The sequence below is a fragment of the Pipistrellus kuhlii genome, unplaced genomic scaffold (assembly GCF_014108245.1).
Source record: "Pipistrellus kuhlii isolate mPipKuh1 unplaced genomic scaffold, mPipKuh1.p scaffold_m20_p_14, whole genome shotgun sequence".
Lineage (NCBI taxonomy): Eukaryota > Metazoa > Chordata > Mammalia > Chiroptera > Vespertilionidae > Pipistrellus > Pipistrellus kuhlii.
In genome coordinates this window covers 30,467,060-30,492,067 of record NW_023425449.1, presented here as the reverse complement: position 1 = coordinate 30,492,067, position 25,008 = coordinate 30,467,060, and the positions used below count along the sequence as shown (strand labels likewise).

Here is a 25,008-nt window from a genome sequence, read left to right as displayed (position 1 = left end):
CGGAGGATTGGGGGGAGTCACACCAATTTTATGAATGAAAATATTGTTAGGTTAGGAAGTGAATGATAAAGTAGCTCAGTGTCAGGATGCTTAAAAAATACAAAATATTTAAAAATGCAAATCTTTATATGTAATCCATTCTAGCTTTGAACTCAGAATAAACAAATGATGGTTCCTTTTAAATTTGATTAACCAAAACATTTTTTATCTTTTTGAGGAATGTTTGGGGTATCTAGAAATTCTTATAGATGGAACCACTGGAGACATTTTTATGTGCAGAATTTATGTTGAGAACTTGTGCTAATAGCACAAAATGCCTATTTTGGCATTTAAAAAAACTTTTGTATTTACTATATGCCAGCATTATTGTAAGGATGTTATAAATATTAATTCATTAATATTCACCAAACTCTATGAGATAGGTATATAATTTCATTTAACAAATGAAGAAATTTAACCAACAAGAAGTTAAATAATTTAACCAATTTCACACAGCTAACAATTAGAGCCAGATTTTGAAGACAGGCAATCTAACCCTGAGCACATGCTCTTAACCACCAATATGCTGCCTCCTATACATTTTTATACGTAAGGAAGTAAGGCACACAGATTATTATCAGGCCATGGTAAGGACTTTGGCTTTTGGTCTAGGGTAATGTGGGAAACCATTGGAGTGTTTTGAGGAGAGTGGTATGATCTGAGTTTAGTTTTAGAAGAAACATTCAGTCTTGGAGAGGACAAAGGTGAAAGCAGAGAGACTCTTTTAGAAATTTATAGGGATTCAAACGAATGTGGTAGTGTAGAGAATGTAATGAGAAGTGGTTGGATTCTGGATACTATATTTTGAAGACTAGCTGGATTGGATGTGAAATGTGAAAGGAAAAGAGGACCCACGTATGCACCAACAATTTGACCCGAGCAATGGGAAATTTGAAGTTACTATTAAAGGGTTGGCAAGACATTTTTTATATTTATTTATTTATTTATTTATTTAGTAGTAGAAAATGGTTTGCTAGGATTTGGAATTCTCCTTTGGACAGCTCTGAGATGCCTATTAGACTTCCAAGTGGAGATGGAGGTAGAGAGATCATTCTGGATCCTTTCTCTACTTCTGCATAGAAACAAAGAAATCCCTGGAAAATGGCTCTTCACATACATTTCTTAGTTTCTAGTGTTCAGTTGTAGACTGATGCACACCGCCCAGGAGTTGGCCAGAGAAGCCTGGCTTCCTATCATATTTTAAGCTGCTTGGATCTTTGTCAGCTCACAAGGGCAGATGCTCTCAACCATTTATCACATTCCTCTAACAATGGAGTTGGCAAAGTCAGAGAACTGGAACACCTCCATTTGTCACAAGTCCAATTCGTGGTTGCCAGCAGCATTTTGACTCCTCTTGGCAGATACTCTTGGCTCTGAGGAATCCTCTGGAAATATGGCTAACAAAGACAGCTGCCAAAATTACACAATTGCTCAAGGAGATAGCTGATCAGTGAACTACCCCCTTGGGAATTGTCTATGGAGCCAGAAACGTGTAGAATTTAGGGTTGAAAGGAAGTGCTTGGAGTACATTTAAATGTCCCTTTACTCACTTACTTTAAATATATTTCTTATACTTTCTAATTTTATACTTAAAAGTGACATAATATTAAATCATAGCCTGTAGTTTTAAATCTCTCTATTCCATTAGTCACCTATTAAACTGGTACATCTATAACTAATATTAGAAGTAGCAACAGTGCCTTTATTTTTATTTCTACTTTAAAATCCAATGACAGCTATAAACTGAAATTCATAGTAGATTCAGTGAGTGACAGATAAGACAAACATAGGTTTATAGCTGTAATTTCCTAAGGTCCCTAAGAGCTATCTATTTTGAGGCAGTGGAATAATTCTAAGAATTGTAATGTTCCTCCCAATTCTCTTCCTTACACCACCTAACACTCAGGTGAGATCTACCTACTACTCTACCGGTTTCTGAGTCACCTAAGACTTGATTCTGACCATGTTGCTGTAGCTCTAGTCCAAATCTATCTCTATGGGATTGGAATGTCAGGCTTTTCCTCTTTGATTTTCTGCAGTTTTTATGTGATGTGCTTGGGTATAATTTTTTTTTAATTCTGCTTGGCTTGCCTAAAATGGTTTGGCTCAGTTGTAGAGCGCCGGTCTGCGGACTGAAAGGTCCCAGGTTCGATTCCGGTCAAGGGCATGTATATTGGTTACTGGCACGTCCCCAGTGGGGGGTGTGCAGGAGGCAGCTGGTCGATGGTTCTCTCTCATCGACATTTCTAGCTCTCTATCCCTCTCTCTTCCTCTCTGTAAAAATAAATCAATAAAATATATTTAAATAATTCTGCTTGGCTTTTACTGGGCTTCTGGTATTTAGGGATTAATATCATTGACAAATCTGCAAAGTTAACATATATTATACTTTCAAATGGCTTTCGCCTTAATTCTCTTTCTGCTTTCCTTTCAGACTCCAATTGGATTTATCAAAGGCCATGTTAATGGATCATCTATGTATTTTATCTTTCTTGCATTGTTTCCTCTCCTTTTTAAATTCTTTCTATTTGTTTTCTGACCTATCTTCCAGTCAGCTCTCTAATCTGTTAAACTGTACCTTTGAGTCCTTGATTTTGGTCATTGTATTTTTTAGTTTAAAACTCACCTGTTTATTTTTAAAATCTGAAATATTTTCATAATTTTCAATTCTCTCTGAAAATTCTCATTGTTGTAATTTATTTTTCTTGATCCTGATAGTTATTTTTAAATCTACATCTGATCATTTTTTAAAAATATATTTTATTGATTTTTTTTTTTTACAGAGATGAAGAGAGAGGGATAGAGAGTTAGAAACATCTATGAGAGAGAATCATGGATCAGCTGCCTCTTGCACATCCCCTACTGGGGATGTGCCCGCAACTAAGGTACATACCCTTGACTGGAATCAAACCCGGAACCTTTCAGTCTGCAGGCCGACGCTCTATCTACTGAGCCAAGCCAATTTCGGCTACATCTGATCATTTTAATACCTGAGGTTTCCACAGTTCTGTTTCTATTTCCTCATTTCTGCTATTCTTGTTCATATTGTCTTGGCTTGAGTACCTCATCATCTCTGTGTGCCAGATATCTATTTTAAAAACTTTTAAAGAAGTATTTGGAGAACTAAGATGTTATCTGATACCAGACAGCATTTTTATTTCCTACTTTCAGATGTCTGGAGGCACTTACAAAATTGGGATCATTTTAATCCAATATTAGGGATTGAGATTTTCTTGGTCAACTAATGGCTCAAAGTTTGGTTACAATGCATGCAATACTGGTGTTTCCATGATCTTTGTATGTGTAATAAAACTACAGTAACATTTAGTAGTTAAAACAACAAGCATTTTACTTATTTGCCTATAATGTTGTAATTGGGTTGGACTTGGTGGGGACACTTTTCTGGCTGTATCTGGCTTTGGCCAGGACTGCTCAATTGGAGATGAAGGTTCTGCTTCCGAGGTGGCCTTGCTGACCTGCTGGGAAGTGGTATTGACTGCTGCTAGAGTTCAGCTGGGGCTGTGGGCTGGGGACTTGCTTCTTCACATGGCTAGGAGAGCTGCCTCACAACATGATGGTCTCAGGATAGTCATATTTTTTCAGTGGCTAGCTTAAGCCAGGTTGCAAAAGTAGAAGCTGCTAAACCTTTTAAAATTGTAGTAAAATATTACTTCTTCCACATTCTATGGGTTAAATCAGGTCAGAGAACCAGCCAGATTCAAAAGGACTCCACAAAGACATGAATACCAGGGGGCATAGTTTGGGAGGCGCTCACCAAAGTCTTTGTCAACCACAGATGGCTTACTATCTTGCTGCCCTTTCTCCTGGGGTGCTGCAGTTGGGAGTCTAAATAGAATCGCAAGATTCCCATTCTTGTTGGGCTAGGGTCTAAAACTCCCCCCTTTGTAGAGTCCTGCTCAGCCTCTCAGCTTCTTTTCTCCCCTATTATGACCTAGTCAGCAGTAATTCTTTACTCTCAACTGATTTTAAGATGTATATTTAGAAACAGAACTTTCTTTTTAGTTTTTCTAGTTGTTCTCAGCAGAAGGGAGAACTGGTACAAATTACCTACCCAGTGATACTCAGAAAGTCTTAATTCAGAAACTTCTGCTTACTTTTTATGTTTATGTTTTCTCCTTTCAAATATAAACTGTGCAAAAAACTTTATACCACTGTTATATAAATGAGCCAGAGCACTCTATGTTGACCTCTATGTTGTTCATTTGTTTCCTTTTTAAAACATTGGTTTTAGAGAGGGAAAGGGGGAGATAGAAACATCAATTGAGAGAGATACATTGATTGGTTGTGGCCCATAGGGGCCCCAGTGGGGATCAAGCCCACAATAGAGGTATGTGCACTAACCAGGAATCAAACCTGCAACCTTCAGTGCATGGGACAATGCTCTAAACAACTGAGCCACACCAGCCAGGCCTTTGTTTACTTCTTGGTTGCAGGCTAAGACACATTAGCTCAAAAACTTACTGTATCAAACTCCAATTTTTATACATTCAAGTATTTTAAAAATAACCCAAACAAGATTATTAGCTTTTTAGAGCCTGCCTGCTTTGTATATTGCAAGACCTCACCCTACAGCTGCTGGCCACTGATAAGATACAACCATGTGGTTATAAGACTCAAGCTGCCATGGCCCATTGGAGCTCTCTGACTTCAAGACTTCTCACTAAGCTTCTGAGTGACACCATCTAGATAGTGAATCTCCTTCCCATCTTCTCCTTCCGTTGGGAGTGCCTTTGCCCTTTTCCCATTCTGAGGGTGGCCCCATGCTGTTAGTCTCTGAAAGGTCTCATTCTATGAGACACTTCCCCTCTCTCGTATTCCTGTGGAAACACCACTCAATAAAGCATGTTGTGTGTTACTGGCTTTCTTGATCACATCTTTTCCCTTGATCAGCCCTCAACTCTTTCAAACCCCCTACAAACATTTCATGTATTTGTACCCAGTACAATTTCATTCCCTACAAAAAGCTATAAATAAATAAATAAATAAATAAATAAATAAATAAATAAGCAATATGCTACTGAGAGCTGAAACAAGAGTATTAATGGGGCTCAAGGAAGCAGGATTCACTGGTCCAGGATTAGTGTAGAGTCAAGGGACATAATAGAATTTAAATAGCAAATAATTATACCAGTACTACCTCTGCTACACAATTATTTCTGAACACCTGATACCATAATGTACAACTCAAGTAACTGAATCATACCAAAAGCAAAGGGCCCCCTGAAGGCACATTACACAGTCCTATGATTTCTTCAAATTTATAGATAGAATATCCTACAATCTCATCCCGGAAATTGGGTGTTGTCTTGGATCCACAGTCACATTTGTGATTCAAGACAGATTGCATGAGATAACAATAGGAACCATAAATGGTGATCTGTTTTAGGAAATTGATCTTTTCCATCATGTAGAAATACATTGAGAGTCAAGTGCTGACCTCTAGTGGCGGTCAAGACAGTGACTCCACTGTACTTCAATGATTCCTGGCAAATAATCCTAGATTTTTACTCGACTTTAGGAGGCAGTATGCTTGAGTATGTTTTTTAAATGAGAGTTAAAAATACTTAAACTTTTGAAAAGTTAAAATGCCACTTGCTATTATTATTTACCTGATGATTAGTGATATTGAGCACCTCATGTACCAGCTATATGTCTTTGGAAAACCATGTTTATTCGAATCCTTTGCCCATTTTTTAATCAGTTGGGTTTTTGTCTTTTTTTTTTTTTTTTTGCTATGTTGTATGTATTATATATCTGATATTAAATTATTACCAGATATAGAGCTTGCAAATATTTTCTTCCATTCAGTAGGTTGCCTTTTCATTTAGTTAATGGTTTTCTTTGCTTTGCAGAAACATTGTAGTTTGATATAGTCCCATTTGTTTATATTTGCTTTAGTTGTCTTGCTTTTATTGTCAAATCCAAAAAAAAAATCATCACTAAGACTGATGTCAAGGAGTCTACTTGTGTTTCAGTCTTATAATTTTATGGTTTCAGCTCTTACAGTCAAGTCTTTAATCCATTTTGAAGTAATTTTTGTGTCTGATGTAAGATAGTGGTCCAGTTCATTATTTTTGCATATGGCTGTTCAATTTATTAAAGAAACTGTCCCTTCCCAATTGTACATTCCTGGCTCCTTTGTTATAAATTAAGTGAACTATACAAGCACATTCACTTCTGGGATCTCTTCATTGATCTGTATGTCTGTTTTTTTTTGCCAATACCATACTGTTTTGATTACTATAGCTTCATAATAAGGTATGAAGTCAAGGATCGTGTTGCCTCCAGCTTTTCTTTCTCAGTATTGCTTTGGCTAGTCAGGGTCTTTTGTGGTTCCATACCTATTTTATGATTCTTTGTTATATTTCTGTGAAAAGTGCTTTTGGAATTTGATAGAGATTGCATTGAATTGCTTTGGGCAATATGGATATTTTAACAATATTATTTCAATCCATAAGCATGGAATGTCTTCTTAAATTTCTTTCTAAATTGTCTTATAGTTGGTTAGTTTCCCAGATCCTGGAAAGATTTATTTTGACAGCTTTTTTCAGATATTTAGAAGCTTTTATGAAGGATCAGAAATTTGGAGTTTCTTATGCCATCAATTTCACTGACATCACTACCTTTCAATAGTTTTAATATCAATTTCACTAAAATGTATTAGAACTTATAGAAACACATCCCTTTGAAAGTATACTCTTATTATTTACTAGGCCTTCCTTCTCCTGGCTGCTGGCACATACTTTCCTCTGGCACCCAGGACCTGGGTTTCCCTCACAGCCCTGGCTTCATCCAAAAGGATGTCTGAAAGGACATCAATCTAATTAGCATATTATGGTTTTATTATTATAGATGCTTTTGTTTTAAGATTACTGATAGACATAAAGCAGACTTAAGGAACATTTGATATGCAAAAGGTGTAACAATTTTCATTGAGGTCAAACAGTATTGTATCTTCATTCCTTGCTTTCAAATTTATGTTCACATAATTTCCTTATGGGTGTATTAGATTATTTGGTTTGATCCCCATTGCTAAAGCACTCAGGAAGCGTTGCTTTTTCTTGCTGATTTATTAATTTATGCTTTTATACATGCATTTATTCACCAACTAGTTATTAAGCACCAAGTCCATCAGGCATAGCTAAAGATATAGGGTATATGGCAAGTAACATCTGCTGAGTAAAGCCATGATTTTTTAAAATCAAAAGATGACTTAAGAAGCAGTTCGGTTTAGTAGTATTGCTGCAAGAGGTGCATTACATTACCTTAGGACCTATAAGAACTCCCTTGTGGATCTATTTTAACCATTAGATGTATAATATGAACTTTGCTCATAGATACCAGAATCCACGTCTACCTCAATGCAAGGAAAGATGTCATATTACCTGGTATGTGCAGTCATTCCCTAGGAGTGCTGAGAGTGACCCCACTTCCTCACACTGTCTTGAACTTAAAGCTTGGTGCTCATTCTGGATCCTTTCTCTACTTCTGTATTTAAATCCCAGCCTGGAACTAAGAACCCTGAATTTCATCTCCAGGCTTCCTTCTCAGATATTGACCTTTGCATCCTCCTCCAATATGGCCCATCACTCAGGTTCTGGCCTTTGAATCCTTTGGATTCATGGCAGTTGTTTTAAACTCAGAAGTGTTATGGTTAAGAGCGTGGGCTCTGGAGTAAAGCAACCCAAGTGCCAGTAATTACTGTGTGTGACAGCTACTTAACCTACATTTCCAAACCTGTTTCTTCAAGTGTAAAATGAAGATAATAAAAGTACCTATAATACAGAAATATGAGAATCAAATATAATAATGACTACAAATCATCATGTAAGCTTTATTAAAATTAAGACTGCATTCACTTTCTTGGGGAAGACTTCTCTAATCCCGAATCCAGATCAGCTGTCTTTGTTATATACTCTTGTGGAACCATGCTTTTTCCTTCAGGGAACTGTATCTCAACTGTAATTAGGCACTCATTTTTGTCATCACTTGATTAATTCCTGTTTCATCCTCTAGATCTCAGGTTACATGGGATCAGTAACCATGGTTTACTTATAATTATAATCCCAGAACCTAGCATAGTTCCTGGGACAGGAATGAATGATGGAATGAAGCATTAACTTTCATTTAAATGATTAACATGAATCCTATGTTCAAGTTAATCCATTGTATCCACAACTGACTCCTTTATTTGGCTTGTTTTCCAGTATGTATCTTTTAAACCTTGCTAAATCTAACTTTCTATAAGATAGGCTCTTTAAATGGTACAAACTATAGATATGGATAGGTATAATATGAGTAAGTATCCAATATTAAATAGGTATTGAGTAAATTAGTGAAAAAGAAGTCAGTGATCATTATTGTGCCCAGGAGCAGTGAAGTTGAAGTTGCATGAAAAAATAAGATCAAGAGGAAAATTTGCCATGGGAGCCGGGACCGGTTTGGCTCAGTGGATAGAGCGTCGGCCTGGGGACTGAAGGGTCCCGGGTTTGATTCCGGTCAGGGGCATGTACCTTGGTTGCGGGTGCATCCCCAGTGGGGGGGGGGGGGGTGTTTGTGTGTGCAAGAGGCAGCTGATCGATGATTCCCTCTCATCGATGTTTCTAGCTCTCTATCCCTCTCTCTTCCTCTTTGTGAAAAATCAATAAAATATATATATATTTTTAAAAAATTTGCCATGGGAGAAGGGAGGGTATGCAAGAGCTGGAAGATAACTCTGACTTAGCCTCATATTCTCTTGTTGTTAGTGGAAGGTTTTAGAATTCAGGAAACAAATTAGTGGTTGATAGAGATTAATTTCAATTTATCTTGTGAGCTTGAATCATCATCTTGCCTTGTAAATATTTACCATTCTTCTATTAGCTATGTATTCCCCTGACATTTATACTTTATTCATCATCAGCCTCTGTTATGACCTGTAATTGCTAATAAAGATGGGTAAAAGCACCACCACTTGGGGTTGCCACAAATCACTATGGAAATGACACTCCTTCCTGATCCTTGTGAAAATGACTTTTGACTCACTTTCGTCTACTCTGAGGCAACTCACTTCTTTAGAGATGGAAGATGAATTCCAGAAAGTTTAATGTGAAATTTAATGAAATAGAATAGAAGAATCAATGTAATTACTGCTGCTCTATACCAGGATATTTGGGACCTTGCCAACAAGCAGAAACTAAGCTCATCAATGAGGCACAGAGATCCAGGTGCTGATGTATAAAACTAGTTCACTCTGATTTTATGGTCTCTGATATTTTAAGGGAGAGTTAGATCTCATTCAGAAAGTAGTCAGCATTTTGTTAATTTCTTGCACCAAGGGAAAGCAGTCAGCCTCCCTTTTATGCATCCAATTCCTTGTTCTTATCTAACTTCAACAATGCACTTATCAGTGTAAATAAAAACTAACATTGAAGTTACACACGAGATTTTGAATACTCAAGATTCACATTCTCCAAATTGCATAACTGGCTGTATTTTCTACAGTTTTCACTTTCTTATCCACTAACTGCTTTTCACTGGAAGGTCCCACAACCCTACAAAGTTCCCAGCAGGTCCCAGACTGAAACCATTGCCTTTCCTTGCTGGTCTGCCCTCTCTATTTACTGGGTCAGTAAATAACTCCCTATCCAGTGAGGTGACAAAACCTTTGAGGATGATCCTGAAGAAACTGAGAATATAATTAAAGAGAGAAAACAGAGGCCAAATCTATTTGCTGACCAATTTATTCTTATATTTGGTACCATTAGCATAGTGCTAAGGCTGGAAGAGTGAGGAGGACAAAGCACAGTGCCTTTTCTCAGAGAACTGATGGAATGGGAGAGGCAGGAAAGGAAGGAACTTAAACCTCTCTGATGCTCTGATGGACATCACAGTGGGCCATGGAACACACAGAGGGCCTCAAAGAAGGCCCCCACAGGTCTCCTTGCCCCAACCCCTTGTAATCATTTTGGGTATAATGTTTGGGTCCCTCCCTACCTCTCTCCTGCATTCCCTCTTTGATTCTAACTTTCTGCTTATATGCCCCTTAAAATTTTGAGAGACCATTCTCTCCACATTCTAAACATGTTATCTAATTTTTGTGTTTGTTTATTTGTTAATGTTTACCCGAAGATATTTTTCCCTTTGATTTTTAAAGAGAGAGGGAGGGAGGGAGGGAGGGAGGGAGGAAGTGAAGCAGGGAGGGAAGGAAAAGAGGGAAGGAGGGAGGGAGGGAGGGAGGGAGAGAGAGAAAGAGAGAGAGAGAGAGAGAGAGAGAGAGAGAGAGAGAGAGAGAGAGAGAGAGAGAGAAAAAGATATCAATGTGAAAGAGACACATTGATTGGTTTCCTCCCTCCACATGCACCCCAACTGGAGCCAGAAATTGAACCTGCAACCCAGATACATGCCCTTACCTGCAACCCTTCAGTGTGTGGGCTGATATTCTAACCACTGAGCACACCAGCCAGGGCAGTGTCTAAATTTTTTATGAGAATAAACAGATGCGAAGAGTACAAAATTTTCAGCATAGTACAAACATTGCCATATTAAAATAAAACAGTTTTAATACCCTTTAAAATGTATGCAATGGAATTTAAATGTCACAGAAATCTAAATATCACACACACACACACACACACACACACACACACACACACAAACACAAGTTTCCTTGCACCCAGGCCCTAACTAGTTTGAGGAATGCCATTCTATAGGGCTATTTCTATTACTTCTTGTGTATTTTTTGTATGACTTCTTAAGTATTCTTTGTATCACCCAGTACCCATGTGCCAGGCCTTGGCTAAACACTTTACATGTATCATCTCTTAATCCTCAGTAGTCCTCTGAGCTCAGTACATTATCTGTATTTTGAAGAAAGTGAGTCTAAGAGATGGGATTTAAGTGCAGATTTTTCTGACTTCATGCCCTGTGTTCTTAACTTCTATTTTATACTTAGAATTCACTGCAACCAAGGGATTTGGGTGTTAAAATCTATGTGGGACACCTTGAAGAGAATGTATAACTTCTAGCACTACTCCCAGCACCTCCTACCTGCTTTGCTTTTCTGCTCAGCACTTAACAACATTGGATAGACTGTATGTTTTACTTATTTACTTATTATTAAGCTTTCCTACTTCCCCAGCCCAGAATATAGACTTCGGGAGTACAGGGATTTTTGTCTGTTTGCCTAGAACTGTGGCCCTTTGAGTGTAGCTCTTCCACAAAATACCAAGGCCTGGGCAAGTCTATTTTGAAATAGTGGCATTAGAAGAAGTTTAAAAAATTTGGCTCTCAAAAGAAATTTCACTCATTGTACTGCTGATATTTGGCTCTGTTGACTAATGAATTTGCCAACCACTGGCCTAGCATAATGAACAGAACTTGCTGTTACAAGGCCATTAATGATTGTGAGAGATTCTAGACATACTAGTGGCTGCTAAGTGCTCTCATCATCCTTCTTGGTTTCTGCTATAATCAGGTAGCTATATGAGGTACAGATCAACATCTACTGACTTTGGACTGAAGGATTTTTATGTACCAGTCAGTATCAAGAAAAGAAGGATCTAATCACACACCTAACGTGCTTGCTGAGCAGCAAACTGTATTTACTTCATTCAGGTTACTAAGGAGAATATAGAACAAGTAGCCTTGTGTGTTATAGTGCTATGGTAGGGAGGTGCATGCATCTTTGAGCCAATTCAGCCCTACTATTATTCATGGCTGGGAGTCTGAGCACATCAAGGCATGCTTGGAGGCCTATAGGCAGCTTCTCAGAAGTCCCCCAAGCCTAAAGAGCCTTCCAGAAAGAAATCCACATCATATACCCTTCTGTGGCAGCCACAGCTGGGAAATCTGATGAACCAGTTGGGGTGGCAGAGATTCCTTGAAAAGAATGCCATCTCAGGAAAGAAAGAGCCCAGCATAATGAGCTTGACCCAGGAGCAAAGCTTTACGGGTCAGAGAGGATGGAGAGTCTAAGTATAGGGTCATTACTGCTGGTCTCTGACTCACCTCTGAGCACATGTTTGGGTCCTTTAGAAAGAGACCTATAAGAAAAGATAGAAGGAGCTTTTCTATTGTATCAAACTTTGACAGTCCCTGGAGGCTCTAATAGGGGGTATCACAAGAAGGAGGGAGCTATCCCCTATTGGCAGCCTCTACCTCTTAGTGGCGCACAGACCAGCAGGCACTGGTGATTCCCTTAAGTTTCCAGATAAATAGCAGAGGTGGCTTTTTGGCCTGGAAGAGTTATTTGAAGACTTGGTCTATTTAGCAAGGAGACCTGCTATCCCTGCCGGGCCTGGTGGGGTGGCACAGAATAGCAGCAGAGTAGCCCTGCCCAGCTGAGAACCAGTGGAGCTGCAGCAGCAGAGCCTAACATGCCAAGTTGTGCCTGCAATGACCAAGGACATGCTCACTGAGCGAATGAAAGCAGGATCATAAACAGAGTGGAAACTTGGTTTGTGGAGCAACACTGCTACATGAGGATGAACTCATTCCTGGGTCCTGGGAGACTTTCACAGGGGAAACCCTTAAAAGGACTTGGGTGGTGAAGACGTGACAGGGAACTCAAGTTCTTGACTCACTTGAAAAGGGTCAAAGCCTGGTATTGGGGATTAGAGAACAAGCTTTAAGTCTCTTATGTCACCAACCAACCCTCTCGCCAGTTGTCCCACCATTCACTAGTGTCTCTCTCCTCCTCCCTCCTTTTCCTCCCCAACATCCTAACTCCAATTCCTGTTGCCTCAGAGAGACACTTAAATCAGGTGAAAGAGGGAAACATGCCAGTTTAAAGTTACAGCAAATATGTGCAAGATAAGTAACCGCTTAACCTTTCCAGGTGTATTTGATTAACTAAAATGTGTCTCCTTCAGACAGCATGAAAAGGGGGAGTAAAGACTCTTAGGCAGTGGGAGAATAGGGAAAAATATTTGCTTATCTCATGCAAACACTGTTATGATTAAGTGGTGTTACCCAGCCATGAAAAAATTGGATTAAATGAGCCTTCAACTTTAAGCTCCTTGGAATTATTATACTGTACAATGTGAAAGGCATATTTATTCCATAATGAAGGCCATGGATGAGGCTCATACGATGAGTCTCACCCTGTGATATGGCACTTTTGACATGAAGCAAAACATCACTTATGCTAGATATATGGTTTTTGAACAGTAGCAGCAAATGGCAGGATAATTTTAGACTTTTAAGGATGCTGAGGATATCTATCCATTCATAACTGTACCTGGCATTTTCACCGTAGTCTTCCACAAAGAGCTCCACACATTTTGAGAGGGGGAAAAAAAAAGATCTCATTTATCTTTACAAAATCTCAGTGAGACAAGAGCTTTAGTACATGATGGATTGACACAGAAGCCTTCCTCTTGTCACTCCTCCCAGCCACCCTCTGAGGTAGCTGGGGACTGCTATTTATCAGCTAACAAATTAAACATGGTTATACTATTATAGCAAAAAAGATGACATATGAAAAATAGATGCTTTAATCAGAGAAAGATTTTATTATAAAGACTTATAAATAAACATAAGAAGGGGCCGAGCTAGGTCTATGAGGCTGCTATTTATGTGAATGTTTAAGGGAACAAAGAACTAGAAATAATGGTAATTTCCTTCCCGACTCTATACCCACACTTAGAGAACATTGCCCCTTCTTCTTCCCACAGAGTTGGGTCCTACATCCTTGTGAAGGTAGTTGGGTATTTGTGATTGCAGAGCTCTAGTCAGAGCCAGCTGGGCTTGGCTGAGCGTCTGACCCAGCTGGATCTATAGATCCTTGCTCCAGGAATTTGGAACAGGGACATAGCAAAAACTGGAAAGTGGGCAGAACAAAGATAGTTTCCCTCTCCCCATCTCTATCTACTTTTCTGGGACCATGGGGTTTTCCTGAGAAGCTCTAAGTTGGTTTTGAAAGGAAGTCTTGATTTAAAACAACCTAAATATTTATCAACAGGGAACTGATTATAAATCACAGGACATCTTTGTTATGGTACATGATGCTGCAATATGAAAAGAATGAAACTTTTAATGAACTGATCATTCCTGAAAATGATCTCCAAGGTATATAGTTAAGATAACAATGCAAAGTACAGGATAGGAGTTATAGTACACCACCATTTGTGTAACAAGGAAGGAAAATATAATATATGCTTAGACCACTTACCTTTAATATACTTATTATGTCAGGGCTTAAGTCTATCATTTTATTATTTGTTTTCTGTTTGTGCCCTCTGTTTCTCACTCCTCCATTTCCCTTTTCTTGTCTTCCTGTGGCTTACTTGAATAAAATTTTCATATGTATATATATCACAGTCTACTGATATTCTATTGATGTTATTTTACCAATTTGAGTAAAGTGCAGAAACTTGACTCCCATCTGGGTCCCATTATCCTCCTCAATTTTAGATATAATTGTCTTGAGTATCAGATAATGTTATAATTATAATTTTTATACTAAACATCATATGTAATTTAGAAAACTCATGAGGAAGATAATCTATTTTATTTACCCATATTTCTGCATTCTTCATTTTCCTTTCTCTCTTCCTGATGATCCAAGATTCCTTTGTTTATCTGAAAATATTTTTATTTTCCCTTAATTTCTGAAGTATAGTATCACCAAATACGGAATTCACAGTTGACAGCTCTTTATTTTTAACACTTGAAAAATGTTGTGTCACTTCTTTTTGGCCTCTGTTGTTTCAGATGAAAAATCTGCTGTCATTTGAATTGATGTTCCCTCATAAATAATGTGTTATTTCTCTGTCTGCTTCTGAGGTATTTTCTTTGTCTTTGGTTTTCAGAAGTTTAATTATGATGTGTCTTGGCATGGATTTCTCTAGATTTATCCTATTTATGGTTCACTCAGCTTCTTGATCTGTAGGTTTATAGATTTTTGCCAAGCTTGGGGAATTTTTTGTCATTATTTCTCTGAACACTCTTTTTCTTTCCCTTTTAGGACTCTAATACTATACATGTTGGATCTTTTGTTATAGCTGTACAGGTCCCCGGGACTCTGTTCTTTATTTTCAATTTATTTTCTCTCTGTTGTTCAGGCTGGCTAAGTTCCATCTATCTGTCCTCAACGTTGCTGATTCTATCCTCAGTCAGCTCCCTCTACTACATAGCTCTTCGAGCTTGTTGGAGCATTTCTGCTACTTTTCAGTTCTATAATATCCACTTAGTTCTTTTTTTATAATTTCTATTTCTTTGGTTAACTTCTATTTTTTTTTTCTTCATTTGTTTCAGGAGAATTTGTAATTGCTTGCTGAATCTTTTTTTATTATAATTACTTTAAAATACTTAGCAGATAAATCCAATATCTGGTTCATCTCAGTGTGAAAGTCAGATGATTATTTTTTCTCTTGTAATTTGTGATTTTCTTGGTTCTTGGTACAATGAGTGATATTTATGTGGGCATTTTGACTGTTGTATTAAGAGACTCTGATTCCTATTTATATGTTTTTATTTTAATGGGCAGCTACTTTGGATTTAACATGCAGTTTCTAGATTGTGGTCCCTAACCAATTCATTTTCTCCTACCTTTCAGAGTTCTTTTTTACTTATCTCTTGCATTATTTTTAAGACTTTTTAATCATGCTTAACAGGGAGGATCAGAGAGAGACAAACCTGTACTGTCTTGCCCAGATGAGAGAGTCTGGATATATGCTTATATAGGTAGATGATCTCTCTAGAAGGGTACACAAGAAATTGCTTTCCCCCAAGAGAGAACTTGGAGATGTGATGTATGGGGGAAATTTTTTTTTTATATACCTATTTGTTTTATCTCATTTTAATCAGGTGATTATATTATCTATTAAAAAATAAAAATAAAATGTAAATGAAGAAAAAAATATGTCTTCTAACTCAGCCTTGTTTTCAAGAGCACAACCAAGGATTACAACAGAGGTCAAGCAGCACATGGATTCAACAGTTGGTAATTTTATTAAATTTCACTGACTCTTAATTTCACTACATTTTGACTGCTTTAATTCATATCCTTGAATATAACAATGATATTATGAGTAGTTTTTCAGCCTGCTCATACACTTTGAATAACTTCCAGAATACAAATGTGTAATTTAGATAGAAGCAGATGCTTTTGGCAGCATGCTAGTATCCTAATCAGCTGAAAAAATAATATTTGTATGACATTAAAACAAAATTAATAGGAAGATGTTGACTACATGAAAAGACTTTAGGTTGTAATTATTAAACTTGCAAACAGCTCGGCATAATTAGTGCCTTAATTAGGATATGACCTGAAATTTTAGTTTACAAAATTAATAAAGGCAATTAAAAGTCACATTTGTAAAGTGGATTTTAAAACTTACAAGGTAGTTAGTTAGACATCACTTTTTTTCTTAATTTGGAGAGAATCTTTGTAGATAGTAAGCTTATAATGCAATTACTTTAATTCCCAACTCCCACCCCCAGCACAATGCCTCAGCACCAAAGCCTTAAAAGTCAATTTTAGTGATCCTCATCCAAGGATATCCAGGCATAGGGCTGAACAGCTCCCAGAACACACCTGGATAGCTCTAGGACACAATAAAATGGCAAAGACTCTTTCCCCACTACCTTAAATAAAATATAAACTGGAAAATTGATACTTTAATCAAACTTTACCATTTTCACAAAACTGTTTGGATTCAAATGGCAATGTCCTCCAATGCCACTTATTCTTCAACACATGCTCCTTGAAGGCCTTTTGGGTCCTACAGTTTACCACATAGTGAAGGTTCCAATGCAAAGCTAAATAATTTTTTCATCAATAGATAAAAATAGGAAATTCAATAAAATTTGGTGGGCTAGTGACTTAGGAAAAAATAAATGTGAAATCAGACCTTCATTCCTCAAGTTAAACTCTAAATTGACCAAAGATTTAATATAAAAAATATAAAATCATAAATGTATTAGAGGAAATGAGTTAATCCTATACAATAAAAGGCTAATTTGCAAATTGTCCCCTTAGGAGTTCAACCACCCACTATGATGTACAAACCACCAGAAGGTGGCACAGAACTAAGGAAGGCCAGGGCAGCCAGGGGAAGGAAGGTTCGATCAGCCCTGATCGCTGGCCAGGCCTAGGGACCCTACCCATGCACAAATTTCATGCACCAGGTCTCTAGATTTCTTATAATATTGTAATTGGGAAGGCCTTTAGCCATGACAAATAAAATAAAATCCATACAGTAAATGACTAAAAATTTATCTACTTAAAAATTCTAAACTTACATACTAAAAAAAAACAAAAAAAAACAACAACCAAAAACCATAAGTTTTAAAAACCTAATTCAAGGTCAAATAAGAAGTAACTGACTAAAAATAAACTTTCATTTATATTTTGGTTAATTTTTCTTTTTAACAGCACAACTTTATTCCTCAATAAATAAGGACATAATTGAAAATGTACATCATGTTTTATGTACAAGGAAATTAACTCTAGAGAAAAATTAAAAGAATCTACTACATGTTTTTAAAAATAGCTAACAAAGTAACTAGAGAATATCCTTATAATTAAAAATCAAAATATTTAATAACACCAGTATAACTTTATGATAGGACCTTGTTAAAGTGAAAAAGAATATAGATTAATCCAATTTAAGTTTAAAATATCTAAACAGAAAAAAAAAAGACTAGGAGGAAAAAATATCAATGATAATTATCATTAGAGACAGAATTATGGATATATGTTATTTTTATTTTTAGTAGTTTCCAATTTTTCTATAATAAGTAAATTATTTTTGTACTCAATCCTTTTTTAAAAAAAATTCTTAGAGGTTTAACTAAAAAGGTATTTCAAATTTTCCCAAAAATAGCTAACCTGAAACTAGATCAGATATGGAAGATCAAAACTGAAGAGTTAAAAAGTATAGCATACAATACAACAACAAACCCCCCTTTAAAAAAAAAAAAAGATTTGTTGAAACGATATTATATGGGTTATGGGCTTAATCACAACTCCTGTTCATTCACAGTGAAATCTCTCTCTCCATCTCTCCTTCTCTTCCTCCTCCTCCTCCTCCTCCTCCTCCTCCTCCTCCTCCTCCTCCTCCTCCTCCTCCTTCTCCTCTTCTTTCTCCTCCTACTTCTCTCTTTCCCTCTCCAACCCCCACCCCACTTCTTTCACCCCTACCTCTTTCACCCCTACCTCTCTCATTGTAGGCTTAGAACATAGGCTGCCCTTTCCTAAGGCCCAGCATCATGAGATAGTTCTTTCATAAAATCAATGTCTGCCTCTCTATTTCTAACTACCTGTGTTTATGGAACAGGGAACATGAGCTTCCAAACTGAGATTACCTGGTCTTAGGAGAGAGCAAGTATCTTTAATTGAAGGCCCTTGCCAATCACAAAATAACTATCTCTAGTAGTATAGAAAATGTCATCATTGAACTGCCTCTGTACCTGTAGGTTTTCTTAATTTCTTCATTTGATGCTCCCTTCTGCAGACCAAGAATTTCATATAGAGCTTCTCCAGAGGTTGACATAGTCCGCTGTCTTTGGTTAGGGACGTTACATGCCATTTTCTCCAGCTGTAAAACCAAAAGGGGGAAATAGCCATGAAGGTTATGCATACTGGATCCTAAAAGATAGTTCATTTCTGACCTTTTGCAAAATGACAACCTGAAGTACATTTTTATACCAGCTGCAAAATGAGGGGATTAAAGGGTTAGGATTGCCATAAGGAGAATTTAAGTTAGTATGAAAAGCTACAGGCAGCTATGCAAATGGAATATGGCTTTGTCCATATGGCAAAATAGAAGCAAGATGTTATATAAGTATTCAACTAAGTCAGAATTATTGAGAAACAATCCTCATAGGTCTGGCGTGTGTAGATTTTTAAAAAAATAAATCTATAGAATTTGTAGAACTCCTTTGTCTGCTTTCCAAAGATAGCAAAAAATGGAAATAATCACCCATTTTGCCTTGACCTGTTGGCCTAACATAGGGCAAGAGTTTATAAAAAGTAAGTAAGTATTAAGGAAAAAAATCCTGGCCTTATCTGGGAGCCAGGGTAGAACTGCTGGGCAGCTATGTGATACCAGAGGCCCCACAGTGCTCATGGGTTCTGCCCCTGAGATAGCTCCTTTCCCTGAAGTCTATCCAGAAAGAGTTGTGCTATCCCAAGTCCCAAGGAACCATCTTTCTGCTATGTTCTGGCTCTAGGAAGGGTCAGGCAGAGTAGCAAGCACACCTAGGGGCATTCCTGCATCCACCACTTAACCTCTCCAAGCCTTAGTGTCTTCTCCTAATGTAAGGATAAAAAATACATCATACAGATATCTTAAGGATTTAGAAATAATGCATTTGATATACCCAGAATATAGTAGGTTCAAAGGAAAATTAAATATTTTTATTAAACGTGGCACAGTGTATAAATCAGAGAGTACACTGTAGTCAGACCCTCTGGGTTGGAATGTTGGCCTTGCCATGACCCAGCTATATGACTTTCCCTATCTGTAAGTAATTTACTTATTATTGAAAAATTGGAAACTTCTAAAAATAAAGATAAAAAATGAGCCTAAATACAATTAATATATTAAATAAAAATGAACACCATTGTTCATTGCAGAATTATTCATAAAAGCTAAAAGGTGGAAACAATCCAAATGTTCATAATGAGATTAATGAAAATGTGGTGGATACATACAATGGGATGTTTTTCTATGATAAAAAGAAATGGAATTATGACACATGCTACATTATGGATGAACCTTGGACATTATGCTAAGTGAAATATGCTAAGCCAGTCACAAAAGAACAAATATCGTATGGTTCCTCTAATATGAGGTAACTTGAACAGGCAAATTCATAGAGACAGAAAGTAAAATAGAGTTTACCAGGGGCTGAAGAGGAGTGGGAATGGGGAGTTATTGCTTAGTAGATACTGAGTTTTTTGGGGTTTTTTTTGGTGGGGGGAGGGGAATAATTAAAAAGTTCTGGAAAAATACAGTGATGATGGTTAAAAATCATAGTGATTGTACTTAATACCACTCACTGTACAATGTTCACTGAGTCTGGCATCTCAGGGGCCTCTAAAACCATCCTGATCCACCAGGCAACATTGGGAAAGCTCTGCTCTTGCCTGTGTTGGTTTGGTCATTAGCCTGCTGGGAGCAGAGCTGGAAAATGGGCTCCCACCAAGCCCACCTGACACTGGGATGTATCCGTTGGGCTCTGCTGCTGCCACCACTATTTCTATAGATTCCCCAAGTTGAGTATGAGTGTCTCCACATCTCTGACACCACATTCTGGGCCCTGCTATAGCCATTTGTTCACATTCATTCACTGGTAACACTTGCTACACAAGGCCCAAAGCCAAGATATGAATGATGATTTTCAAGGAACTTATGGTCAGAGGAGCAGACAATCTAAGTAGTTTTTATGTGTGTGTGTTTTTCTGTTGCTGTTGTTTTGTTTTTCTGGTAAAATATAACATAAAACTTACCAGGATAATTGTAGTGTGTGTTTTTTTCTTAAATCAATGCACGTACCGTACTCTTCCTTTCAATTGAATGTGACTTCTAGATACTTGGGGATGAGTACTTTGTGGGAAATTACAAGTGTATACTAAGATATTCAAACCAAACAGATTCAGATGTATTGGGTAGACATTACTAGTATGGATAAAAAGAGCAATGATTCCCAGTAGGGGGTGCATGCCCGGGTTGCTGGGTCAATCTCTAGTGTGAGGTGTGCTGATCAATGACTCTCTCTCATCATAAATGTTTCTCTTCTCCCTCTCCTTTCCTCTTTGAAATCAATAAAAATACTTTTTTTTTTTTTTTTTTTTTTAAGGAGCAGAGATAAATTTGGGTCAACATGCCTCCATAAAGAAAGCATAGATAGCTAGTCAAGAGCACTAAGAAGAAAAGTATTGCAAATAGTAACCTTTGCTTTATCTATTTTTCTCCCTATTCAACATTCAAAAGGAAGTCATAATTTGAGGGGAAAATGTATTCACTCTTCATCTGTATCATGAAATAAGACATATGTCAGGGTTCCCAAAAATCAACTGATAGTCCTAAAATCAATTTTAACAAGGCACAGACATACACAATCTTCACTTTGAAAGCATCCTACTCCATGACCAGCTTTGATTCCGTCATATTTGGGTGTTGCTGTCACTAATCCAGGAAAAAGATGTACATAGTATTGAAGATAATCTGCTAAACATATTATGTTAACACCCACAGCAGACAATTCAGTTACTTACTTTTCAAAATCTGTAGTGCAGGCCTGGTCTTTAGGGAGATTGCAAATTAATATGGGGTGCAAAACTGAAAGCAAATAATAAAACTAATGTTCAGGGTTAAACTAGTACTGTGTATACAGGGCAAACTGAACAAGAAGGAATCTTCTGGAGGACAGGGATTCAGCTTTGAGTTCTGGCATTGTGCCTGGCACTTATTAGGTATGCAATAAATGCCTGTTGGGTAATTAAATGAAAGAAGATTTTCTGGTTTGGGGGTTGAAAGAAGAGAGACGTTTTGACAGTTTGACTGGAACACTTTTTTCCCCCTAACGCTGCCTCCTTCAAAGTTATTTCAGGTGTAGAACAACAGAGATGAGGTCAGTTAGGGACTACCATTTCCGGAGAATAGTACTGGAAACAGCCTGGGTTTTATCCTTCCCTGTCCAATGGCCATCCCTCTACGCACTCCTCTTCCCAATGGAAAAAAGGACGGCAGATTGCATCTCTCAAATAATTTCATACATGGAAACTCACGCCAGCAAAGACATCATAACTGGCTATTCCTTTGGTTTATGTATTTTTTTTCAAGTCATCTCTTTAATTATAAATCTAATGACATTGTAATCTGTACCTAAGTGAAATATGATAGCTGATTTTTCTCTGTGATGTGGATTGAATAATATTCAGAATGGGTTGTTATAGGGAGTTTGGAAATTTTTTATTCTGTGGATCACCTTCTTTACCTTATTCCCCGAAGATTTCCTTTCAGGCAGATAAATTTCTTTCATTAAAGTTGGTCAGTGTGGTTAGTGGTTGGCTAACTACAAACTGAAAAATAAAGCAACCAAAAGACTGCAAGATTGCTCTCTGAACGTCCAACAGCAACAACCTCCTTTTCTGTTTCCTTGCTGAGCTAGAAACCAGACTCTTCATATATTATTGATATAGACAACATTTAGTTTCAAATTCAATAGAGTAATGCATTGAAAACCTTAGTTGTTTTAATGTGTAAAAATATATTATGCTCTGAGAACATACAAACTACAGAGTAATAGTGGAAACATTCCCTAAAAGCTCTCCTTAAATAACCTTAAATCATGGAATCATACCCTTATTTAACTCCTTATATAAAATATAATTTTATGAATTCTTTTTCTGTAGCCTTTGAATCCTAATATTCCTATGCAAAATTCAACTCATTATTATTTATTCATAGTCTCTCATGTATAAGCTATCCAATGAAGTAAAAAATGTTGTCATGCAGTTATTAATTTAATCTTGACCATCCAGTACTTGATACTTAATCTTCTGGACTTAAATAAGTTATAGCTGCATTACAATTCATTAATATCATAATTTCTTAAAGCATTTATTACTATATCATCACTACCAAACCATATATGGCTACCTTGTCCCTTGTAGGTATAATTGAAAGAAGATTCAGCACACTGATGATGATGATAGGTATCTGATTCAAAATAAGCGCATATTTTAAAGGCTCTACAAATGCTGTTCTAAATTCTTTATGTTCCCTTGAAATGTTCCTTTCAAAGTAAAAGAAGTTTCATCTATATCTATTATGTGAATTCTGAAAAGGGGGGGGGGAAATCAAACAATACTTTTCTTGGTAGGGTCCCTTCATAATTGAGAAAAGGAAAATGGTCAGGGGAGATAATCATTACAAACAGCAAAAACACTTTCAATGGCTTGGATTGGGGAAACCAACATGTTCTACTATTCTGTTATTAATTCCTTAATTCCTCCATAGGTCTCTATTTATTGGAGCAAAATCTCCTTATTCAAATTGTGTATCTTAAAACTAGCCACACATTCAAACTGCTAATTCTGTTTTAAAATAATAATCATTCTTAGGATGATTACTTATTTACTATTGAAAAATAATTCTCTCTTAATTGCACTGGTACTTATATAAACAGCAACCTCAAGACACACAACTCAGAAATGTTACAATACGCACAGTACCTGTTCCTACAACTCCGATTCTGTGTTCTCAATCAGGAACAATGTGACGTTTTTAACTGGTCTGGAAATAGCTGTGCAAAGAAATAAAGGAAGGCAGAACCGAAAGGAGCTGTTCCATACCTATTCCACTGTTTCAAAGCAAACAGTTGCTCCTTTCCATCGTTCCCATACGGAGTTAAGCAGGTCAATGGAGTTAAGTTACTTTTCATTTGTTACTCTATCAGCCAATTGGTTATCCCTCTGGAAAACATAACAAAGAGAGAATAAAACATGCATGACCATAAAGGTTGCCCTTACAAGGCATCTAGTGATACCAAAATAATGCTACCTCTATTTTGTTCATTAGTCAGCTGGTACTTGGTTTAACCAAATGCTACAATGGACCTGCCACCAGATTTTCACCAGAACTTTAAGAAAATATGCTAATCTCCTGACATGCAAAGTGAATTCTTATAATTTTTATTGAGATATAATTAACAAAACATTATATTAGTTTCATATGTACAACATAATGATTAATTTTTACATATATTGCTAAATGATCACCACAATAAGTGTAATTATCATCCATCACCTTACATAGTTACCAAAATTTTTTTTTGTGATGAGAATTTTTAAGATTTTTTCTCTTAGCAACTTTCAAATGTGCAATATAGTATTAACTATAAGCACCATGCTGTATATTACATCCCCATGACATATTTTACAACTGGAAGTGTGTACCTTTTGATCCCTTTCATCCATTTTGCCCAACCCCCAACCCTCATCTCTGCCAATCTGTTCTCTATGAGTTCTGTTTGGTTAGTTTTCTTCTTATCTATGTATATAAAAGGCTAATATGCAAGGTGTCCCCATGGGAGTTCAACCAGGAGACCTGGAGTTCTATTGTTTACTATGATGTATGTTGACCATCAGGGGGTCCTGGCCAGCAGCAAGAAGGCCTTGAACAGCCCTGATCACCAGCCAGGCCTAGGGATCCTACCCATGCATGAATTTCATGCCCTGGGCTTCTAGTTCAACATATAAAAGTGATTGTATGTTATTTGTTTTTCTCTATCTGATGTCACTTAGCATAATGCAATTAAGGTCCATCCATGCTGTCATAAATGTCAAGATTTCCATTTTTTTTTAAATAGACAAATGAGACCCCAGTGTAAGTGTGTGTATATGTGTGTGTGTTTCTCACATTCTCTTTATCCGTCCATCCATTGATGGACACAGGTTATTTTCATTTCTTGACTATTGTAAGTAATGCTGCAGTGAACATAGGGGTGCATATATCTTGGAGAATTCGTGTTTTCTTTTCGTCTGTTTGTTGTGGTTATTTCAGATAAATACCAAGAAGTGGAATTGTTGGATCATATGATAGTTCTATTCTTAATATTTTGAGGAACCTTCATACTTTTTTCAGAACGATTAGGCCCATTTGCAATCCCACCAACAGTGCACAGATGGTTATGTTTTCTCTACATCCTTAAGAGCCTTTGTTATTTTTTACCTTTTTATAATAGCCATTTTAACAGGTATGAGGTAATATCTCATTATGGATTTGATTTGCATTTACCTGATAATTAGTAATGTTGAGCACCTTTTAATGTACCTGTTAGACATTTGTATGTCTTCTTTGAAGAAACATCTATTCAGATTGTCTGCCCATTTTTAAATCTGATTGTTTGGGGGGGTTTTGTTGTTGAGTTGTATGAGGTCTTTGTATTTTGGGGATATTAATCATTTATCAGATATATGATTTGCAAATATTTTCTTCTATTTGGTATGTT

The 25,008-nt window shown here is 36.9% G+C and overlaps 1 protein-coding gene across 1 annotated transcript in view; it reads right to left on the bottom strand.

The window, feature by feature from the left end:
* The window catches only part of DNAJC5B (DnaJ heat shock protein family (Hsp40) member C5 beta), a 32,800-nt gene extending 9,333 nt beyond the window's left edge, over window positions 1–23,467 (bottom strand). The window contains exons 1-2 of the mRNA XM_036437086.2: window positions 23,351–23,467; window positions 18,457–18,584 (exon numbers count right to left, since the gene is read on the bottom strand). Coding sequence (XP_036292979.1) covers window positions 18,457–18,575 — 119 coding nt within the window. The 5' untranslated portion in view covers window positions 18,576–18,584; window positions 23,351–23,467. The remainder of the gene's footprint in view (window positions 1–18,456; window positions 18,585–23,350) is intronic.
* Between the last annotated feature and the right edge of the window lie 1,541 nt (window positions 23,468–25,008).